General features: G+C 48.1%; 1 protein-coding gene across 3 annotated transcripts in view; it reads left to right on the forward strand.

Moving 5' to 3' along the window:
* The window catches only part of Cradd (CASP2 and RIPK1 domain containing adaptor with death domain), a 153737-nt gene that overhangs the window by 14802 nt on the left and 117481 nt on the right, over window positions 1–21454 (forward strand). The window contains exons 1-2 of one of the 3 annotated variants that reach the window (XM_013350310.2): window positions 1178–1279; window positions 2378–2684. In XM_013350310.2, coding sequence (XP_013205764.1) covers window positions 2384–2684 — 301 coding nt within the window. In that variant the 5' untranslated portion in view covers window positions 1178–1279; window positions 2378–2383. Of the gene's footprint in view, window positions 1–1177; window positions 1280–1517; window positions 1609–2377; window positions 2685–21454 lie in introns of those variants that run through there. The other 2 variants (XM_026784565.1, XM_026784564.1) reach the window with 2 other exon arrangements.

Genomic DNA, 21454 nt, shown 5'->3' on the forward strand with positions numbered 1-21454 from the left:
ATCTCCTGTGCCCATCTGTTGTAGGGTACTTCCCACTTTCTCTTCTATCAGGAGTATTTGAAATGTTAAAAGAATTCCTACCACTTATATAAAAATACTGTCACTAAGATGGTGAGTGCCTGTCTAAAAACACTGGAGCACATTGGCACTGGCAACTGCACACACAATCGGAAGGCTTTGAGGAGGGAGGTTTGTCACTATTTGCTGATTGAAGTGTTTGTAAAGGATTCTTTTCTTATTCTCAATTACTATGTTTTTTTTTTTTTTTGAGGGGGTGGGTAAGCCAGGTATTATGGAACACACCTTTAATCCCACACTTAGAAGGCAGAGACCGGTGGATCTCTGTGAGTTCGAGGCCAGCCTTGTTTACAAATTGCAGGACAGTCAGGAATTTTACACAGAGAAACCCTGTCTTGAAAAACAAAATATCATAAAACAAAACAAAAAAAAAGAGTTGGTGGGGAAGAAATGGCTCAGCTGTTAAGAGCACATACAGCTCTTGCAGAAGACCTCAGTTTGGGTCTAAGCACCCACATCTGGTAGATCAAACTTCCTGTAACTCCAGATCCAGGGGATCATATGACCTCATCTGGCCTTGTGGGCAGTGGTGGCGAATGCCTTTAATCCCAGCACGCAGGAGGCAGAGGGGATGGATCTCTGAGTTCGAAAGCATCCTGGTCTACAGGAGCAAGTTCCAGGACAGCTAGGACTGTTACACAGAGAACCCTGTCTCAAAAAAATAAAACACAACACAACAAAACAAAGCAGTTACATCCTTTTTGGTATATCATCCAATTAATTAAAAAAATGAATTGCCGAGTTTATTAATCGCTTCATGTTATAAGAGTAATTTGTGCATTTGTGAAAGTGTGTGTTTTTACTGGGCATTGAACCCAGGGCTTAGTTGCTCGAGTAACTTTTGACCTGCCTGCTATGTGCAAGGCTCTCATGGAGAGTTTGTGTTAAGAGTCAACAAGATAACCTCTTGGATTATTTAAAGTACCTTTTTTTTTTTTTTTTTTTAAATCTGGGAGAGGGTGTCTCTTTTACCCACAGCAAACATGGCGGAGAAAGCTTTAAACTGACCTCTTAGTCCCTCAACAAAGATGGCTCCCACACTTCCTGCCCTTGCCCTCAACAAAGATGACTACAGTACTTCCTGTCTAGGGCTTTTGCCTGCAACAAAGATGGTGTTTATGGCACGGGTTCCCTAACACTTTGGATTCCGGTTGTAGTCTTTTTTTTTTTTTTTTTTTTTCTAAGATACGTGGTCGCAGACGTAAGTAACAGGAGTCCATCTTCTCCCGAAATCCCCGCGCTGTGGCGACGTCGCCCCTGCGCGGCTCTCTCTGCGCAGTTTGCGCTGGTCCCAGCTGGGCGAGGGTTTGGGTGGCGGGGCCGGGGGCCGGGGGTGGCTTTCCCGGTGAAGATCATTCCGCGGGTTCGTGTCCCCTGCACATCGCTGGTGTGACACAAGGACGGCTTTCAGCTGCCCCGACAGGGAGACCTCAAAAGTTCCACAGGGAAGCACGCTGCGGGCTACGGACACTCCCCACCCCTCCCCCGCCCACCTGCCAGCTCAGGACTTTGCAGAGGCTGGTGGCGAAGGTTGGGATCGGGTGTCCCCCGTCTGCGCTCCCTCCGTGGGTGTCTGAAGCCCTGCCAGCCACCCATGTTTGCCCTTTCCTCCCCACCACGACCTTCACTGCCACCCCACTGCACACTAGCCACCTGCGCTCATTAAACGTCCATCTGTACTGTGACCCAGGTTCTGGACTCTGACGATGTGTATAAGGCTTACTGTAAAAGGCACACAAATATTTTCTTGAAGGTGCTGGTCCTGCGGAGGGAGGACTTGTCTGTAAGAAAGATCCTTAAGCTCGTTCTTACCTCTAGATTGTCCTCCGTGCCTCCCACCCCCCATGGCTGGTCAGCGTCTATAACTGTCCCTGGTCATTTTGGCAGCTCCTGAAGGGTGGGTGCTGCCCTGATGGATGAAAGCAATATTAAATTAAAATCCGCTATAATTAAATGCTGTTCTGTGATTCTCAGGGATTGCATTTTATGTGAGGTCTCAGATCTGTTTTCTGTCAGATGGATCTCTTACTGAAAAAGGAATTGAAATAGGGCCCCACAGTGTGGAAAGTAGAGATAGAAACAGATTTCTCATTGGTGTGGTTCATTATGTTTGGAAGTGCTTGAAGTTAACTTGACTTGGCTTAGCTGCCAAGGTAGAAAACACTGTTTCTTGACACTCTCTTAAGATGGGGAGATCTGACTGGCCTTAAGGTGCTTATTAATGATGTTATAGCAGCACTATCTTGAGGGGGTCCATGAGCATTCCCATACCCTGAGTGCTGATTTTGTTTCTTTCCAGGGAGGAATGGATGCCAGAGACAAGCAGGTGCTCCGCTCGCTGCGCCTGGAGCTGGGTGCCGAGGTTTTGGTGGAGGGGCTGGTTCTGCAGTACCTCTACCAGGAGGGGATTCTGACAGAAAACCACGTTCAAGAAATCAAGGCTCAAACCACGGGCCTCAGAAAAACAATGCTGTTGTTGGATATCCTGCCTTCCAGGGGCCCCAAGGCATTTGACACCTTCCTAGATTCCCTGCAGGAATTCCCCTGGGTGCGAGAGAAGCTGGAGAAGGCGAGAAATGAAGCCGCGACTCAGCTGCCCGCCGCAGGTAGGCCTCAAAGAAATCACTTCAAAATGGCTCGGGAATTGTCGCAACTCTGCCCTTTGGATTGAGAGTTGGGTGTTTTAGGGGGGCGGGGGGCAGTGATTCATGAACACAGACAAGGACGTTGGACCGAAAGGGCATCCGGGGTCACCATATGGAGGTGTTAGGAAACTCAAGGGAAGAGGGGAGAGTGAGCCAAGAGACTGAGAGGTTAAGGAGGGAGCCCAGAGACAGCTGAGATAGGCTTCCTGGGAAGCCTGGCAAGTCACTCTGGAGGCATGTTCTCATGGGAGAGCCAGGTCAGTGTGAGCCCTTTGGCAACAGGAAAGTGCAGATGGGAAAGCAGGCTTTGGCCTACTGATAACTGAGGTGTGGGGTGCCAAGCTGCCAGCTGGAGAAGGTCAGAGGACGGGGGAGACAGACAGCCTCTAGGAAGGCACACCCTGCACCTGTCCCTCCAATCAGCCCCTGATGTCCAGGGGATTATTAGTTAGTTAGTTTGTTTGTTTTTAAAAAGGCTATTGGTTTAAAGTGGCCTTTGAAATTTCAGCTTTGTTCAGATACCTGGGGCATTTTGTTTTGCAAGGGCAGTCATTTGGGGGTGTGGGGAGGAGGGGGAATTTCATTCTGCTTTTCAAGGAGAATTGGAAATTGTGGTTTTAAAAGAAACAGTTTGGTGCTGTGTGCCCGGAGCTGTGCACATAGCTCTTCCCTGTGAGTCCTCTAATGAATGCTATTTTTACAAAGATCAGCAAACAGAGGCCTGACCTAGAAAGGCTATTTTTTTTTAAAACAGGTTGATAAAGTCAACTTTAGCCTTTTTCCAGAGTTAAGAATTCAACATTTTCTGGGTTTTTGATACAGGGTCACTTAAGCCAGTGGTCTTCAGAATTTATTCTTCCTATTTAAAAAAAAATGACTGTAACAGAGCGCAGACCTTTAGTCTCAGCTCCCAGTGGGCAGTGCCAGGCGGATCTCTGTGAGTTCGAGGCCAGCCTGGTCTACAGAGAGAATTCCAGGATAACCAGGGCTACATAGTGAGACGTGACTGTAACTATTTAAAAAACGCAAATGCTACCAGTAAATTCCTTTTATTAATTTTTGCACCACAGGCCTCGTATTTTGAATGGTTTTGAGACCACATGTATAAGCAATTATAACTAACTCTCTAGTCATAAATGGCACATATTTGAGTATCTGACTAGTATGGGACATCCAGTTAATCTAGAAAGACCCGGTAAACATTTAAGTGGAAAACCTAAAAATATCTGCATTCCTAACTTGTCCGAATTCCATGTCGTTTTGAAGCAGTGAAAATGCTGGCTTTTGAGGATCTCTAGAATTTTCAGCTTGGGTTGTCCTTAGAAAATGACATATTTTGTGTGCCTGAACACGACCAGGGTATCTCAGTCATTCCTACCACTTTGTTAAAAGCAGAATATATATTTAACATAGAGTTGGGGAGTTGTCAAAAATGACTTGTGCTTTCCTGGTATTCACTTAGAATACTGGTTCTCAACCTTCCCAATGCGGCAACCCTTCAATATAGTTCCTCACGTTGTGGTGACCCCCCCAACCATAAAATTATTTCCTTGCTACTTCATAACTTCAATTTTGCTACTGTTATGAATCGTAACGTGAATATCTGATATGCAGGATAACTGACTGATATGTGACTGCCAAAGGGTCGCGACCCACAGGTTGAGAACCACTGATGGAGCAGGCCTTCCTGGCTGCATGCGTTTGGAAATGACAGACCAACCCCAAGCCTTTCTCTCTCAACACATTTAGTTTACTTATGTGATTATTTTGGGTTCTATAAATAGTTTTGTCGTGGATTGCCCTGGAAATGTGGCCCTCGTTTTTGTTTCTTCAGATTTATTCAGAGAGTAAGAGAGAATTAATAAAAGTGAGAGAGAAGCTGAGGGGAAAGTACTTCTGAAATATATTTATTTACTTTATGTGTGCTAGTGTTTTGCCCGCTTGCGTGGATGGGCCTGGCGTGAGCCTGCTGCCCACAGAGGGAAGAGGAGGGGGCCGGATCCCTTGGAACTGGAGTTGTAGATGGTCGTGAGCTGCCGTGTAGTGGAAACCAGGTCCTCTACAAGAGCAGCCAGTGCTTTGACCTGCTGAGCCCTCTCTCTAGCCCTGAAAAGTCGCTTTTAAAGGGGAAGTAAAATAAATCAGTGTGTGGTGAGAAAAAAAGATGAGCATATCTGTATAGAAGCTCAGGAAAACAGGGTTCCAGGGACAGTTAACTCTGTGGAGGTTAAACCGGAAGCCGGATTGACTGTAGGACAAGTGAGCACTGTGAATTGTTCGTTTTATATTAACACTGATAGTGAAGAAGATTCTGCTGTTGGGGGTTTCATTTGTAGGGTTCTCAGGGACAGTTCCATAAACTCATATTAAAATATCACGGTGGTTAGATACTGACTCTTTTAAGTAACACTGAAGATTTTAAGTCAGGCACAGAGGCTAACCCTCCTCATCTGGCTTTAAGGAAAGTGACCCTCCGTTCATGGCTAGCTCTCGCAGATACGTGAGCTCTCAGCTACTGGTGACCTGCCTGCCTGTCTGCCGCCAGGCTCCTCGCCATGACGGTCATGGGCTCTAGCCCTCTAGAGCTGTGAGCAAGCCCCAGTAAACTCCTTGTGGATAAGGAAAGCAAGTGACCCTGCAATTGCCTTTGGGAACCCCACCTTCCTAATTCTTACAAATGCGCCATGAGTCTGAGGTGCGTCATTCATTCTCTTCATTTGCAGTTTTCTAGCTCGGAAGAATCACTTTAAAAACCCATATTGATTATTGAAAATCTATTATGCCATAGGGCCTGGTGGTAAATGTGTATACCTATAAGTTTTGTGTGTGTGTGTGTGTACGTGTGTGTGTATGTATGTGTGTATGTTTGTGTATGTGTGTACGTGTGTATGTGAGTGTATGTGTGTGTATTATGTGTATGTGTGTGTATATATGTGTGTGTATGTGTGTGTTTGTATGTGTATGTGTGTGTATAAGTGTATGTGTGTGTATGTGTATGTATGTGTGTGTATGTGTATATGTGTGCATGTGTGTACCTGTGTATGTGAATGTGTGTATATGTGTATGTGTGTATACATGTGTGTATGTGTGTATACATGTGTATGTTGGTGCATGTGCGTGTATATATGTGTGTGTGTGTATGTGTGTATATGTGTGTATGTGTGTATACGTGTGTGTACATGTGGATGTGAGTGACTATGTGTGTATATGTGTGTGTATGTGTGTGTGTGTTTGGGACTGAGGATGGAAGAAATATATTTTAAAGGAGTTGATACTTAACTGCTTTCTGTTACTTAAGACATTAAATATTCTTAACTGTTTAATTTCATGGAACTATGATTGTAAAAATTAAACTGAGGTTTAGTGAATTGGAAGCTTGTGTGGGTGTTGGTTTTTTTTATTTTAGGGGTGTATTGTGGGGGGCTTAAAGCTACAGACCGTCATTAGAGCTGTTTGCCTTCTCACTTATGTTTCTGGAAAGAAAGCAAATGCAGGCAGAGGCCTATTTTCTGGGACCTCACGTGGTTTTTCTCATGTGGTGTCAGAACAGCGCGAGCGGGCTGTGCTTCTTGGACCAGGCATGGCGGTGCACGCACGCCTTCAAGACTTGCACTAGGGAGGCAGAGGCAGGTTGATCTCTGTGAGTTCGAGGCCAGCTCAGCCTACAAAGCAAGTTCCAGGACAGCTAGGAGCTACACCGGAGAAACCCTGTCTCGAAAAACAAACAAACAAAACAAAAAACCAAACCAAAACAAAAAGGCGTCTTGGATTCTGAGAACTAGATTCAAGGAAAATAGGGTGTTGTAACACAGTGGCTGTTTCTTACTTTCCCTCACGTTGGCTATGCTTGTTCTCACAGACCGGGTTTGGTGCCCTGCCCCTGTGAAGCCTGACTTTATTTTTGCTACAGTGTTCGGCTTTCTTCCTCTGGAAGTCTTGGCTTTCTCCTTCTTTGTGTGTTTCAATTCTGTGTTTCACTTCTACATTTTGAGCTGCGTCAGGCATTCGTGTGTGTGTGTGTGTGTGTGTGTGTGTGTGTGTGTGTGTTATTTGTCTTTGTATATATGCTGAATGTAAGTTTTTAGAGCAAAATTGAGTTGTGTCTCATTCTCTACCCCTCTAACTTCCACCCCTCATCAAGTCCTCAAACATAGCAAAAGACTACCCGGAATCTTCTGATTGTATCTCTGAGTTTTCTCAGGTCTCCCCATCTCTATTTAAAAAACAAAACAAAACAAAACAACAACAACAACAAGTATAAAAGTCCGAGATGTAAGAGGATAACTGGTTTGTGTTTCCTCACCCCACAAACACTCTTACCTTTCAAAAGAATTCTGACGCTAAAATGGCTTGAGCCACCTTGGCACGGCAGAAGGAACACTTCTCAGGGCGTTGTTACTGTGGCCAAGGTCACACACTAGACATTAGATCAGCAGGAAGTCCTGGACTCTTGCTGGGTCACTTTAGGAGACAGGACAGCTCTGGGTGTGGCGAGGGCAGCCTGTGGCTGGTGGCCTGGCTTCCCCTCCTGGGGGGGGCCTGTCCACCCAGGAGCTCTCTCTAGCGCCTGAGCTAATCTGGCTTGGGAAAGGAGCTGTTCCTGAAGCCCTGGCCCGGCTATCTGATGGGACCTGGTGTAAGCATGGTGGACCGGCTGCTGGGCCACAGGACCCTCTGTTCTGTCTTGTTTGCCCCGGACTGGCTGCTGGACTCTATCTGTGCCATGGTTCTCTCTTACACAGTCTTCCCGGTAGCTCCGCCTTTCCCCTCATCTTCCCTCCGGCTTGGGCTTTGTTTTTTCTCTCCTTCATCAACCAGATTCCTGTTGTATTCTGGCCACTAGTAAGAGGGAAACCATAGCTCTGCCTCCTGCCTAGGTCCTCAGCCTGGTTCAGTGGTGGCCCTGAGGCTAGCCCATGTTTTCAGCCTTGTCTGACCTTCAGGGGGTCATCCCAGTGGACGGTAGGTCCCGGATTGCCCGACTGGCCTTACTGGTGCCGTACACTGGGTTAACTTGCCTATTTCCTCTCTGCCCAGAGGCTCAGGCCCAGCCTGCCCCTTGTGAGCTGGCCTTGAGTGACCCTGCCAAGCACCGTCAGCTGCTCTCTTGCGAGGTGCATTTTGATTCTTAGGTATACGCTCGGGAGTATTTGACGTTAACTCAGCTCTTATGGCAGATGTATTATTTATTACACACCGCCATGGGTTTATTGGTTTCTGACTTGGGGTTCTCCTTTGGCTCCTCCAGTCTCGCTGTGCTGCAAAGTCTGCACCCCCCCCCCCCCCCGCCCCGTGATAATTGAGGTGCTGATCTCAGCTTCTCCAGCCTGGACTCTATATCCAGGCAGTGAGACTATTCTGTTAAGCCCCAACATGCTTAGCATATAAGTTCCTGCGCACTAAGGATCGTGAATCTAGCGCGCAGGGCCTGCAGATAACGAAGGCTTTCCTTCCTTCAGTCTTTCCAGTTGAGTTGTAACGATCATGTGTTAGACGTTCACACATGGGGACACAACACTAAACGAAACCGTGCACATGGAGCTCACTGTGTTCTCCTGGAGGGGGACCGAGGGTGTGGGCAGACGGTTAGCTAATGAAATCACCATTGCACGTGTGTGGCGGGGAGGTGGTCAGGGAAAGCCTCGGCAAGCCTCTCTGATGTGCCGACCTCACTTCCGGGACAGTAGATGGAGGGCGGCTACGGGAGAGGCTTGCTCCAGGAATAAGTTACACACTGCGCCGGCACAGGCTCCGGCTCTCCGTTCCTATGTGTTGCGCATTAGACTTTGTGGGGTTCATTTGTGTTTTGGTTTGTTTTGGTTTTTCGAGAGACAGGTTTTCTCTGTGTAGCCCTGACTATCCTGGAGCTCACTTTGTAGACCAGGCTGGCCTCAAACTCACAGAGCCCCCTCCTGCCTCTGCCTTCCGAGTGCTGGGATTAAAGGTGTGCCCCACCGCCGCCTGGCTGTATGGTTCTTAAAATGAATTTAGATCATTTGGGATGTGGGATTAAATAATAGCGGAGCCCATAATGAGAAGCACTTCCCCTTTGATTCTGTAGCAGTCCAGGTAAGGATAGAGGTTCCATGCATAAAACCTTGCAGGCAATAGAGTTCTAACAGTGTTTAGTTGCTGCCCGACCCCCCACCCCCCCAACACACACAGTGTGTTTTCCTGCTTGCAGAGAGGCAGAAACACTGGAAGATTCACTACCACTCTTGGGTGGTTTAGGAAAGGAAGGGTCTGTGTAGCTCATACGGCAGATGCTGCACACAAGTAGCTTTTGGCCTAAGCATTGTCATCATAGGCTTGTTCGATTTCTACCTTGGAGTGCTTCTCATAGGCTCCTGCAATTACAGAATATGCCACATCTATGTGTTTGTTGTTTTCCAGTGAGTTCTCTCTGGGCATTTGACCGTGACTGACTAGCGTACGCCACGGGGAGATGACAGGCACTGGTTAAGTTTACGTGTTAGCATTGTGAAGTTTGTAACTCTTTATCTAAATTCTGTGTTCGCTATTGTGAGGCTCAGCAGGCCACATCCAGATCCTGGTATTTGGGAGCTGGGAGGGACCCAGGAGGGACCGCCCTTCATTTTCTCTTTCTCTGTGAAAACGGAGGCCCGGGAGATTAAGTCAGCTCGCTCATCATCACACAGCTAGTTCGTGTAATTTATTACCGAGACAGGAATCCTAGCCTACCAGCTCTTGATTTAGGACTCTTCCCTGCTCGCAATTCTGCTTCCCCACTGGGTTTGCAATGGAACTGTACGATGGATGCCGCGGTGTTAATAACGGAAAGAGGCTTTTAAACTTCCGTACGAATGCATTTCTGTTGTTGTTGTTGTTGTTAAGAATAAAAACGTCAAGATCCGCAAGTGCAGTGGGTTGAGAGCGCCTTAAAATCCCTTGTTTTTATGAACGCTGGTTTGAGTCATCTTGCTCGGAGTCACGCCGTTCAGGGCTGTGTCTTATCAGAGGCTTTTCCTAGCTTCTGCAGGGCTGACAGAAGGAGAAGCAGACGACTTTTATGAGCCTTTATGGGGCTGATGAAATAAGGCATCTGCTGGCAGCTAACTGCCACTCTTTCTAGGAACGGCAAGCCATGTGACAGGTCCTGCCCCAGCAGGGATGGCTCCAATTCACTTCAAAATGCATTTAATGCTCTTTTCTGCTGAGAAAGTCCGAAGGTGCCTCTCTCTCTCCCGCCCAGGGTGGCAAGGACCATTTGGCTGCCGCCAGTCTCCAGATCCCCTTCGAATGGTTAACCCTGGCTTCTGTTGGAATTACCTGGGGGATTTATTTTATTTATTTATTTTTTTAAATAAGAGTCCTGATGTCCAGGCCCTGCTCCTGCCCCAGGCCAATCCATTACACAGTTTCTGGAGGTAGAATCCAGACAGTGACTTTAGACGCGTGCCCTCTGACGCGTGTACAAACAAGCCCAGGCACAGATGGCTTCTCAGCTTATTTTAAAGTAGAGAGAAGCTTGAGGTCTGGCCAGCTGGTTAGGTAGGCGGCTCATTTCTTACCATTGACCCCCAAATGTGGGCGCCCCAGAACTATGAATGCCGATGAACTGTTCTTTTTTCTGTGGGGAGACACGGCAAGGGATGACGCAGAAGGACATTAGTGCCCACATGGTCTCAGTCCTTGAATGTCTTGAACACTTGCTGAAGGCTTTTCTGGAATATCAGACCCCAGGCAAGCGTGACTCTACTGCTGCCATTCAAATGATGGGGACACACACGTCAGATGTGCAGAAGATCAAAATCGGAGGGATTTTGCGTTAGCTGTAGAAGTCGGATTTGGGGCAGAACTTTTATTGTTTACACTCCGTGTGGCACTTGCAACACCCTCCCCTCGATCTCCGTGCTCCGCAGATGAGGCTCTCCCCCTTTGGAGATGAACCTGGTAGCGAGGAGTGAGTTAGCTGCTGCTCTCAGATACAAAGTGAGCTGAAGGTGGCTCCAGGGTGGAAGGGAGGAGGAGACAGTAGTCACTGGGGAGAGCAGACCTGGCTTGCCCGTCCGCCTGTCTGCCTGTCTGCCCGTCCGCCTGTCCGCCTGCCCGCCTGTCCGCCTGTCCGCCTTTTGGGTAGCAGGCTGTGTACCTCTGATTTTCGTTGTCATTAAAAATGAGTCTGGGGGGCTGGAGAGATGGCTCAGTGGTTAAGAGCATTGCCCGCTCTTCCAAAGGTCCTGAGTTCAATTCCCAGCAACCACATGGTGGCTCACAACCATCTGTAAAGAGGTCTGGCGCCCTCTTCTGGCCTTCAGGCATACACACAGAATATTGTATATATAATAAATAAATAAATATAAAAAAAATGAGTCTGGGGGCTAGCGAGATGGCTTAGGGCTGAAGAGTATTTGCTGCTCCTTCAGAAATCCTGAGTTTGTTCCCAACACCCATGTCTGGTGGCTCACAACCACTGGTAACTCCAGCTTTAGGGGGACCAGCACCCTCCTCTGGCCTTCTGGGCACTCACAGGCATGTGTGCGACACACACACACACACACACACACACCCAGAGCTGGGACTGGAGCTCAGTTAGCACAGTGCCTGTCTGGGAAGCAGGAGGTCGTGAGCTTGATTCCTAGCACTGCATAAACCGGGTCAAGTGGGGGGGGGGGTGCCTGTATTTCTAGTGCTGGAGAGGTGCAGGCAGAGGGGTCAGAAACCAAAGGTCACCTTCAGCTGCACAGCAAGTTCTAGGCCTGAGCTATATGGAGACCTTTATAACGTGGGTGAGACCGTGTAAATACCGGGATGTTTAATAACTCACTTAAGGCTATAGAGGTCTGTGGAGCCAAACTGTAAAGCCGAGGTGCTTTGACTTCAAAGCATGCTAGCTTATGCGCTATACAAACACTGTATCAAAGTAGCCATTTCCCTTTCCTAGTCTGGACAGCCCAAGTGTATTCCTGCACTCTCGGCCTTGCGTATTCTTTGCTCTGGCCAGACACAGGCTCTTAGAAAACCTTTTCCTTCCCCATTGTCGTGGGATTCATTCACTCCTGATGTCCCCTTTCCTAACCTCACTCAGTCCCTTGAAGAGGAGGTTGGGGTCTGAAGCCAGGCCCTATGGAGGCCCAGGAATGGAATCTCCCCATTTCTCTACTATCTTGAGTCTCAAAACAGACTAGAGCTTGGCCATGATTAAGGGGCAGTGTGGTGTCTCTGCCGACGCTGGAATCAGGTCCCACTTTGCAGCTCTTAAATCATGCTAGCTCCAGCCAGCGGGCGCAGGAGCGAGCAAGTGCGGCTGGCGGGGCTCCAGAGAGTCACCAGCCGCCTAGCAAGGTCGCAGTTCGTCTTTCTCTGCACGGTTCAGACTTGCAGGCTGCTGCTACAGCCAGCTGCAGGGATGTTTGCTTTACCTCAAATTAATAGGCAGCTGTGTTTATACTTGTTCTTCAGCTCAGCCAGTAAGAAGCAGAGATGTATGTGATTCTTTGGAAGCCACCCCCCCTCCCCCCAAACCTTAATGTGATTTTCCAAATAATAAACTTGAATTCAAAAGGAAGTGTGCCTTCTAGATGTTTCGTGAGGTTTTAGTCCTAGGCTTTATTTTGCTAATGGCATGAAGAGATTTACCCCTTTGTAGGAAGTGCCAGGCTGACAGTTCCTGGAAATGTCCAGGCTCTGTTTATACTCAGCACCATGGCAGAGAGGGTGGCAACACAGTTACCAAAATAACACTGCTGAGATGGCTGAAGTGGCTGAGGGGACTCGGGCCTCACATTCTCTCGCTCAGTCGTCAGCACAGACCGCGGCTGTGACTGATGGGGGCGGGGTGGGGGCGGGGACGGAGGGACGGACACAGCACCTGGGTGTCCTGCTTCAGCCGCCAACCTGAAGCCAGCATGTGGTCCCGCACTTGAGGACTCAGTCCCTGAGTCTGCCCTCACTTCTAAGGCCAGCCGCAGGTTCAGTCAGCTTAGAGATTAAAGCCCTTTTGCTTAAAGGTGGGATCCCCATGACTATCCATCCCCTCTTGCTCAGCTAATTTTCTTAAGCTTCTCAGAGAATTGAGAGAAGCATATTTACCAGCTTATTATAAACTGGTTTATTAAATTGTAAACAGTTTATTATTGTGAAGGATAGAGGTGAAGAGGTGCATAGGCCGTGGGATGGAAGGAGAGACACTCTTCCACGTGGGCCACATTCTGACGCCTCCAACTGTAACCTTTAGCCCTCCGGAAGCTCCCTAAACCTCACCTCTTGGAGGTTTTAATGGGCTTCTTTATACCGACACGACTGATTAAATCACTGCACGGATTCAGGTGCTCTCTGCTCTCTGGAGGGACGGGATTTGAATAGTCATTGTCCCAGCACTAGGGGGATAAGAGGCACGAGGAACAGAAGTTGGACCTGTTAAGTCCCAACTTCCCACTCCGTCTTGGACTTTGAATGACTGTCCCCATCCAGAAACAATCAAGAGGCTGTTGGTCGTCAGTCAGCTTAGTAGCGTGGAAAAAGACAGTTGCTTCGAAGATCACCAAAATTTGGAAGTTATATGCCAGGCAGTAGGACAAAACATTACATATTTTGTGATGTCACAGTAGCAAACTAGAGGCCCGTGGATTTGAAGCCTAAGTGTAAGTCCATAAGAGCCTGTCTCAGTTCCACCAAGCGTGGATGGGTCTGTTACCAGCAGCAGCTCGTCTGCTGGGACTTGTCTTGCTGCCTTGACCATGGAGGTGAAGAACTGGCGAGGATCTTAGGGACCTCATTTTTATAGATCCCCTGTGCCTGCTTTGAGTTGCAGCCCGTCAACCAAGCCTGGGGTCACAGTGCTTCTGTTAGGCACTGGGATCATGTGGAGCCGAGAAGTCTGGTCATCCAGAGAGGAGAGGGAAAGCTGACGGGCACAGCGCAGGCTGTACTCCCCAACTCCTTCTGGGCTTAGCAGGCTTATATACATGGGCCTGACAAGAAACACTAGCCAGCTTTTTAAGGTAGGAGGATGTCCATGTTTTTATAACAAGGGCCAAGTTAAGGGACAAATGTGTCACAGAGAACACAGGAGAGTCATGTCTGGAATAAGAGAAACCTCCCTAAGCTTCTGAAAAATCAGAATACATTGGTGGGGGGGGGCAGGTTAGAAAGAGAGCTGGGTTTTGGTACTGGCCTCAGGGAGCACACCCACGCCCGTACCCACGCGCGCCCCATCAGTTGGGTATGTAAAGTCGGTCTCATGCTCTCAGAGGCCGTCTGAGTTAGGTATTATGATTATCTCTTCCACTTTACAGAGACTGGAGCTGGGTACATTGCCCAAGCTCACATGATGAGGCAGCTGGATTGTGAACAGACCATTCTTTTTCAGTCACTTGGCAATCTTATCTTTATTGCTGATGTCACTTCTTGCCTCTAACTGGGTCACCTTAGATTTCCTGAGCTGACCCGAGATGACTTACTCTCTGACTCAGGCTTTCTCCGTAGCGTTCTCACTGCCCGTTTACCAGAGTTTCTGTTGTTTGTTTTTAACTGTTTACCAAGTAAGACTTCTTAGACCTGGCGGTGGGGGTGGTGGCGCACGCCTTTAATCCCAGCACTCGGGAGGCAGAGGCAGGCGGATCTCTGTGAGTTCGAGGCCAGCCTGGTCTACAGAGCGAGTTCCAGGAGAGTCAGTCAGTTTCTCAGTTACATAGAGAAACCCTGTCTCTAAAAACAAACAAACAAAAAACCAAATAAGACTTTTTAAAAAAACAATTTTATTTTTATTTTTCTATCATGTGTATATGCATGTGTTTGTGTAGTTTGTGCACTGAGTGCAGTTCTTGCAGAGGCCAGAAGAGGGCATCAGATCCCGCTTTACTTGGAGTTACAGCTGGTTGTAAGTCCCTGGGATGCTGAGACCTTGGCTGGGGTCCTCTACAAGAGCAGTACTGTTCTTAACTGCTGAGCCGTCTCTTTACCCCCAAATAAGAGGTTTAAAAAAAAAAAAGATGAAAGATTTCTAAGAAATGTGATGAGACGGAAGAAAGATCTTGAACGTGATAAGACATGGAACTTCTTTGTTCAGTTTTTTAAATTTTTTTTATGTTATTAGTGTGTTTGTGCCCACGTGTGCCCTTGTGCATATGACAAGAGCATGCGGAGGTCAGAGGCCAGCTTTCAGGAGACTTGGTTTTGGGGATCGAACCCATCATGTGGTTTCCATGGCAACAGACATCTAGGCTGGTCCTGGAAGCTTACTCCTAAAGCTTGTCTTTTCCTCTTTCTGTCTCTGTTACGGCTCTGTCGCATGCTGGTGCCCATGCCGTAGGCAGCTAGGCCCCCCTCGGTTCTTTCCTATTTGCTTTGTCACAGTTTGACCGAGGACTCTTTCTGCTGTAACCAGATAGAAAACATGAGTCGGCAAGGGGAAGCTTTTGGTTTTGCTTGGTGTGTGGCATCGGGGAGCAGCCACAGTGGGCAGGGGGCAGCAGTGACGGTGGTAGCAGCAGCAGCAGCAGCACCTTTAGTGTTACCATCCTCGTGCAGGCTTGAGAACCGGCCATACGACCTCGCCATGGTTACAGCCCTCAGCCTGAGACCCTGGCTCTGAAAACCTGATGGTTTTCTGGAACTCTTCTTGGGCCTTCACTTCTCCTCTGTCTCCTTACGCCCCTCTCTCCTTCTGTGGTCTTGGCTCTCCCTTCTCCCCATCCCGTTTTTTATTGCTTCTCTCCCCTTTCAGCTCTGGCTTCTCTCAAGCTCCTCAGCTGCTGTCCCCTGAGCTGCCAGGCAGTCCCCTGCCTCCCAGCTTTCACAGCTTGATCGCCGGCTGCCTCTGCCACTTCTGTTTCGTGGTCTCCTTTGTGTTTAACAGCTCAGCGGAGAAAAGACCTTCCGAGAGAAGCCTCTTACTAGGCTTGTTACTGCAACACCAGGGGAGGCAACCCAAGAGAGTGTCTCTCGGTGCAGCCTCTGAGTGAGCCGCAGCAGCCTGTTCGTCCAGCCAGAGAAGTGCCAATATTGCCTCGCTCCTTAGCACTTGTGGTGGCCACGGAGGGTTGCGTTCAGACCAGTCATAGCTTGCCCCTTAGCCTGGTCAGCATCTCCAAGCTTCTGTTTTGTGCCACGGCCTTGGTCTTAGATCGTAAGCCGAAGCTGCCCCTCTGCTAGAGCTCCAGGGCAAAGGCTGCCTTTTGGACCATGTGGGAACTGTTCTAGGGTTCCAGAGTTCTCCAGGGGCTGTGTAGTCAGCCATATCCTTTGCTCAGCTGTCACAGAACGCCTGGGGAACTTGGGGGATGTATTGTGCTGAATTCTTTTTTTAAATTATTGTTTCAAATTTTTATATATGCTTACACACATATTATGCACACATATACACACAGATATGTGTATGTCTGTCTGTCTCTCCATGTCGGTCTTATTCACACCTATCTGCCCCTCAGCCCCTCCATTTGACTCTTCCTGCTCCCCACAAATTCATCTTCTCTTTTAAATTTTTTAAAGATATAACGGGTTGAGTCTGTTCACTGGGGCGTGGGTGGGCAGATTGCCAGTGGCGACCCCTCAAAGTTGTCAAGGATTCTTAACCAGGAAGTTAGCGCTGATTAGTTACTAAAGGGCTGAGGAGATCTCCAGGGAACCCCACTAGAAGAAGCCTCCCCCCCCACCCCCATTTTTGGGAATGGAAGGAGAGTACAGGACACAATGTCTAAGAGGGTAAGGATGCTGAGGTTGGCTCCCCACAACTGATGGCTTCCGTCGAGTGTGTGGCAGGGGACGCTCAATTCCAGTTAAGGGGCAGGCCACTGAGAGTTCGACCTTGCTCCGGTGAGTGTATGGATAACGCAAATTGAATTTTTTTTTTAAATTTTTGATTCTTTTTTGGGGGGAAGTTGCAAGGAAATGGGGGCAGACATGGGAGGACTAGGGCATGAGAGATGGGGTGCATGATGTGAAATTCCTAAGAAATCAGAGAGGAGAGAGAGAGAGAGAGAGAGAGAGAGAGAGAGAGAGAGAGAGCGAGAGAGTGCGAGAGAGCGCGAGAGAGCGCGAGCGCACTTGCGCGCTTGTAAGAGGCCCTTCCTCCCCACCCCACCCCTCACCCCACCCTTCGAGTCAGGCCTCATTGGAGAAGAAGTAACTCTCCCTTCTTACAGAAGTGTCTCCCGATAGGGTGCCTGCATGGACCAGAAAGCAGTCTGAGATAGGTAGCAAAGAGGCCGCCTGGAAAGCAAACACTATTGACTCTCAATGGCTACCAGCAGGATGTCTTAGTGGGTTGGAGCATCCCAAACTCAGAAAAAAAAAAAGGCCCTGCCATTGCCAAAGCCTTTTGGTCTCCCTCCAGTGCCTTCTAAAGCTAAGGTAGCACCGTATGGTCCAGCAGAGTCCCACAGAGCTGTGGCCTCTCGGGATCCAGCTCAGCACCAGAGCAGAGAAGGTGGGGAGTGAGTCTTGCTGTGGAACTCCCAAGGCTGCTCAGAGCAAAGAGCTTTTGAATATTTATCATTACTGGTTATTCTGCTAAGGATCGAAATTGTTGTGTTTATTTTATTTTTCATGTCTGTACGGCTAGGCTGCAGTGTTCTTCAGGGCAGAGATCATCCTTAAATTTTAAAAAGTCAAACTTGGAAAGCATAGCCGAGTACTAGTTACACGTCAGTCATGGTGCGTTTACGGATGAACAGAGGACTTCCTATAAAAGCTGAGTCATCCTTTCAAAGGGCTCAGGCAAAATAGTGAAAGACAGGAGCAAACATGTATAGTCTAGTAGTCCAGGGATTGTTGGTCTCTCTGCTGCTGGGAAAGTCACCCTGACAGGAACGACTCGGGACAAATGATTTATCTTGGCTCATAGCTCCAGAGGGACACAGTCCATCATGGTGGAGAAGCCTTAGCTGTGGGAACGTGTGGGTGGGTGCCTGTCCCTTTACCTCAGCTGGCTGGAAGCAGAGAGAACAGGAAGTGGGGCCTGGGCTATAAAATCTCAACACTAGCTAGCCCTCGGTGACACCCTTCTGCCAGCAAGGCTCTGCTTCCTAAAGGACCATAGTTCCTCCAGTGCCTTGTGAAGACATGGCAAGGACCTCGCCAGACACCAGACACTGAGTGCCGGTACCTTGATCTAGGACTTCTAGTGCCCAGAACTGAGAAATAACTTTCTCTTTGTTTATCACCAGTCTGGTGTTTTGTTACCGTGGTACAAACACGAACTATGTTACTATATTGTTCATAGTAATTATATACATTTTTTATTTGTTTTTCATTACATTTAAAGAGATAACTATGGTTTGTAATAAACTAGTGATAAAGTTTAATATGAAAATTTTGATCTGTCTTTTTTTTTTTTTTTAATCTATTTATCTTGCACCTTGGCTGCAGCCTCTCCCTGTCATTATTCTGGCTTCCTCTACCACTGTCTACCTTATTTATTATTAAGTGTAGTTTATTCTTGTGTGTGTGTTTTGTTTGTGTGTATGTGGGTGTACCACGTGCATGACTAGTGCCCACAGAGGCCAGCAGAGGGCGTCAGATCCCCTGGAACTAGTTACAGTCAGTTGTGAGCCCCTATGTGGGTGCTGGGAATTGAACCTGGTTCTTCTGGAAGAGCGGCCAGCACTCTTAACTTCTGAGCCATCGCTCTGGCCTCCAAACTTATGTGAGGTTTACGGCATGGATGCCTTCATAAGGGAAAGCCGGACTCAGGAAGCAGTTAAACTTGTGTGTGTTTTTTTGAGCTTGATGAAATATGGAGAAACAGTGTAACGTAACGGTTGTAAACCAGGGAACTTATAAAGCCTGCAAGTTCGCCTTCTCCTCTGGGATCAGGACTTCATAAGCAGGAACTCTGCTTTCTTTGCTATAGGCAGGGACTTCTCACAGGAGGGTCTGACAGTGGGCTTCAGGGAAGGGGCAGGGAAAGCCGTGGTGAGCAGCCTCTGTCTGCTGCTTCCCCAGACTGTACGGTTTGGAACAGAGCACCCTAAAGCCCCCTCTCACCATTGTAGAGGCTCCCAGTGGGGAAGCGCTCGCTCACCACAGTCATTTCCAGAAAGTCACTGTTTACTTGCCGCTAAGGCTGAAGTCTGGGATTTCTTACAAGACGCTGAACAAAAAAAGAAAAGTTGAGTTATGTATGTGTGAGTATGTCACACCTTTTCGAGAGTCCCGACTCAACCTGAGAGAGTCTTTTCACGATTATTGAGACCTGCTGCAGCTTCACTTAGCAGAGGCTGAGGGTGTTATGGCGGGTGGACTGAAATGACCCGAAGTGCCTCTTAAGGAACTGGGGACAGTATTTTCACTGTGCTGTTGAAATATTTTTTTGTTTGTGTATCTTTCAGTGAGTATCCGATTTCAAAGCCTTTCCCTAGATGGTTATATAACCTGACTCGGGGGGGGGGGGGGGTTTCAGCATCCTCCATTCACATGCTCTGTTGGGAGCAGTGAGACCCCAGATCCTGAATTTCTTGTAAACAACTTGTTTTCCCCTGATCTGAGTGCCTACAGCTGCTCTGAGCACGAGACCCTCAGGAGTTCCTGGTGCCTTTGGCTGGGGCGTGGCTGTCCCTAGATAAGTTGCCCCTGAGCACAATAAAGGGGACATTTTGGGGGCATTCTGGCATCAAGGATGACCCGTGTCTCTGTGTCTTTGTGTGTTTCAATCTCCAGCCCCTTGCCTGGTTCACCAACTGTATGGCAATGCATAGAGCGCAGACAGGCGTGGTGCGCCGCAATGCTTTTTGGTATTAAGTTCCAAAATCTTTTCGTTTTCCACAAACTGCTAGATTGTAGGAGATTCTGATTTTGCCTGTGCTATGTTAGAAGTGTTCTGCAGGTAGGGCTGGGTGTGTGGGTGTGTGGTCTTTCTGTTTGTGCTTGGTAAGGCATCCTGATGACTTTTTCCACTTAAATTTTTATTGCAAAGAGACAATTAAAAGCTTTGGCAGCCGAATCACGTCCCTCCTCCACTTATTCACTGACTCAATACCATGCATGAGCAAAAGACGCAATTAAGTAGAAAAATCACAGTTCAACTACCTCACACCTTCTTGAGCAGTCCACCTTTAGTGAGGGTCTACTATGTGCCGGAAGTCCAGAAGGTTGTCAAGTGTAGTCCCTGACTGGCCCAACCCCTTGGGTCCCCTGAGCCCATACAGACCCAGTGGTTCGCGTGGAGTCTGGCGGGTCAGTTGTCATCATCATATGGGGTTGAAGGACTGAGCTGCGCAAATTCAGCAGGACTGGACTGGACGGACGTACAGGAGGAAGGTGGTTGTGGGGTGGGGCGTGTTTGTGGATGAAGGAGATGCTTGCGTCCCTTTCCAGAGTACTTGCTGTGACCTAACCCCACTTGGTGCCTGTGTTCTCAAGGATGAGATGGATGCTGGGATTTCTATGTTTTACCTGGGGAGACTGAGCCCCTGTCCAGGCCACACAACATTCCACTGTGCACAGAAGCTCTTAAACTGTTGCCGGAGGGGTCAAAGCAGGATAAAGTCTTGCTTCTGCTTTTTGTATGCTGGTTACTGTTGTTTTTCCTACCTCCAAATTTAAATAACTTCACCAGTAAAGGAGACACCTCCTACTCATTTCCAGTGGCAGGTAAGATTAGAGAAAAGGACATGTGAATCAAAATTTAAAACCGGAATTGCTACATTAATGGGAGTAGTATTGTTTTTCATTTTTTTATGTGTGTGGACATTTTGCCTGCATCTGTGTCTGTGTACTGTGGGCGTGTGGTGCCCATGAGACCCAAAGAGGGGGCTGGATCCCCATGGGATTGGGGTTACAGATGGTTGTAAGCTGCTGTGTGGGTGATGGGAATTGAGCCCGGATCCTCAGGAAGACTGGCTAATGCTTTTGACCACTGAGCCATCTCTCCAGCCCCTGGAGGAGATATTTTTAATGTGGTCTCGTGCCCAGTTCATAATCAATAAGTACATATTATTCTCTTGCCTCACCTCTGCCTTTTGTCCTTAGAGGCACCTAGAGAAGCTAGATGTGGTGATGCATGCCTGGGGTTCCAGCCTTGGAGGGCTGAGGCAGGAGGATTGCAAGTTTAAGGTTGCCTGAGCTGCCTTTCAAGACCCCCCCTTTCAAACAAAGAACTAGTAAACCGATGGTTCTCAACCTGTGGGTCACGACCCCTTTGGGGGCTTGAACGACGCTTTCATAGGTCCGAAAGACCAGATGCTTACAATATGAGTCATGACAGTATCAAATTACAGTTATGGAGTAGCAATGAAAATAACGTTATGGTTGGGGGTCGCCACAACATGAAGAAACTGCATTAAAGGGTCGCAGCAGTGTTAGGAAGGTTGAGACCCACTGCTGTCCAGCAAGCAGTCCTCCCGACATGGTAGACCCTGCCCACCTTTTTTTTTTTAAAAATTATTTAGGTGTTGCCAGACCCTCTCCTTCTTTTCAAGCCCCGAGGATTGGTTTTCATGCTTGTGTTCTTCCACATAGACACAGGGAGTCATTGCTTACACTTCCCTATTTAACTTTTAATGAAGCTCGTAGACATTTTCCAAGTGGCCCCTTTGCTGTCTTGTCTTTGACAAAGCCACTGTCCTTCATTATGACTGTTGCTTCCTCCCAGGTCCGTGATCTTCTGGGGCCACTGCCTTGTGTAGTTTGTTGTTGACTTACGTGTCATGCATTACCTAATGTACAGCCACGTGCTGTACTAGGGATTAGGGTTTCCAGGTGGGAATTTAGGGGTGACACAATTCTTTTTTTTTTTTTAATTTATTTATTTATTGAGGATTTCCGCCTCC

Source organism: Microtus ochrogaster, chromosome 24, assembly GCF_000317375.1.
Source record: "Microtus ochrogaster isolate Prairie Vole_2 chromosome 24, MicOch1.0, whole genome shotgun sequence".
Taxonomy (NCBI): domain Eukaryota; kingdom Metazoa; phylum Chordata; class Mammalia; order Rodentia; family Cricetidae; genus Microtus; species Microtus ochrogaster.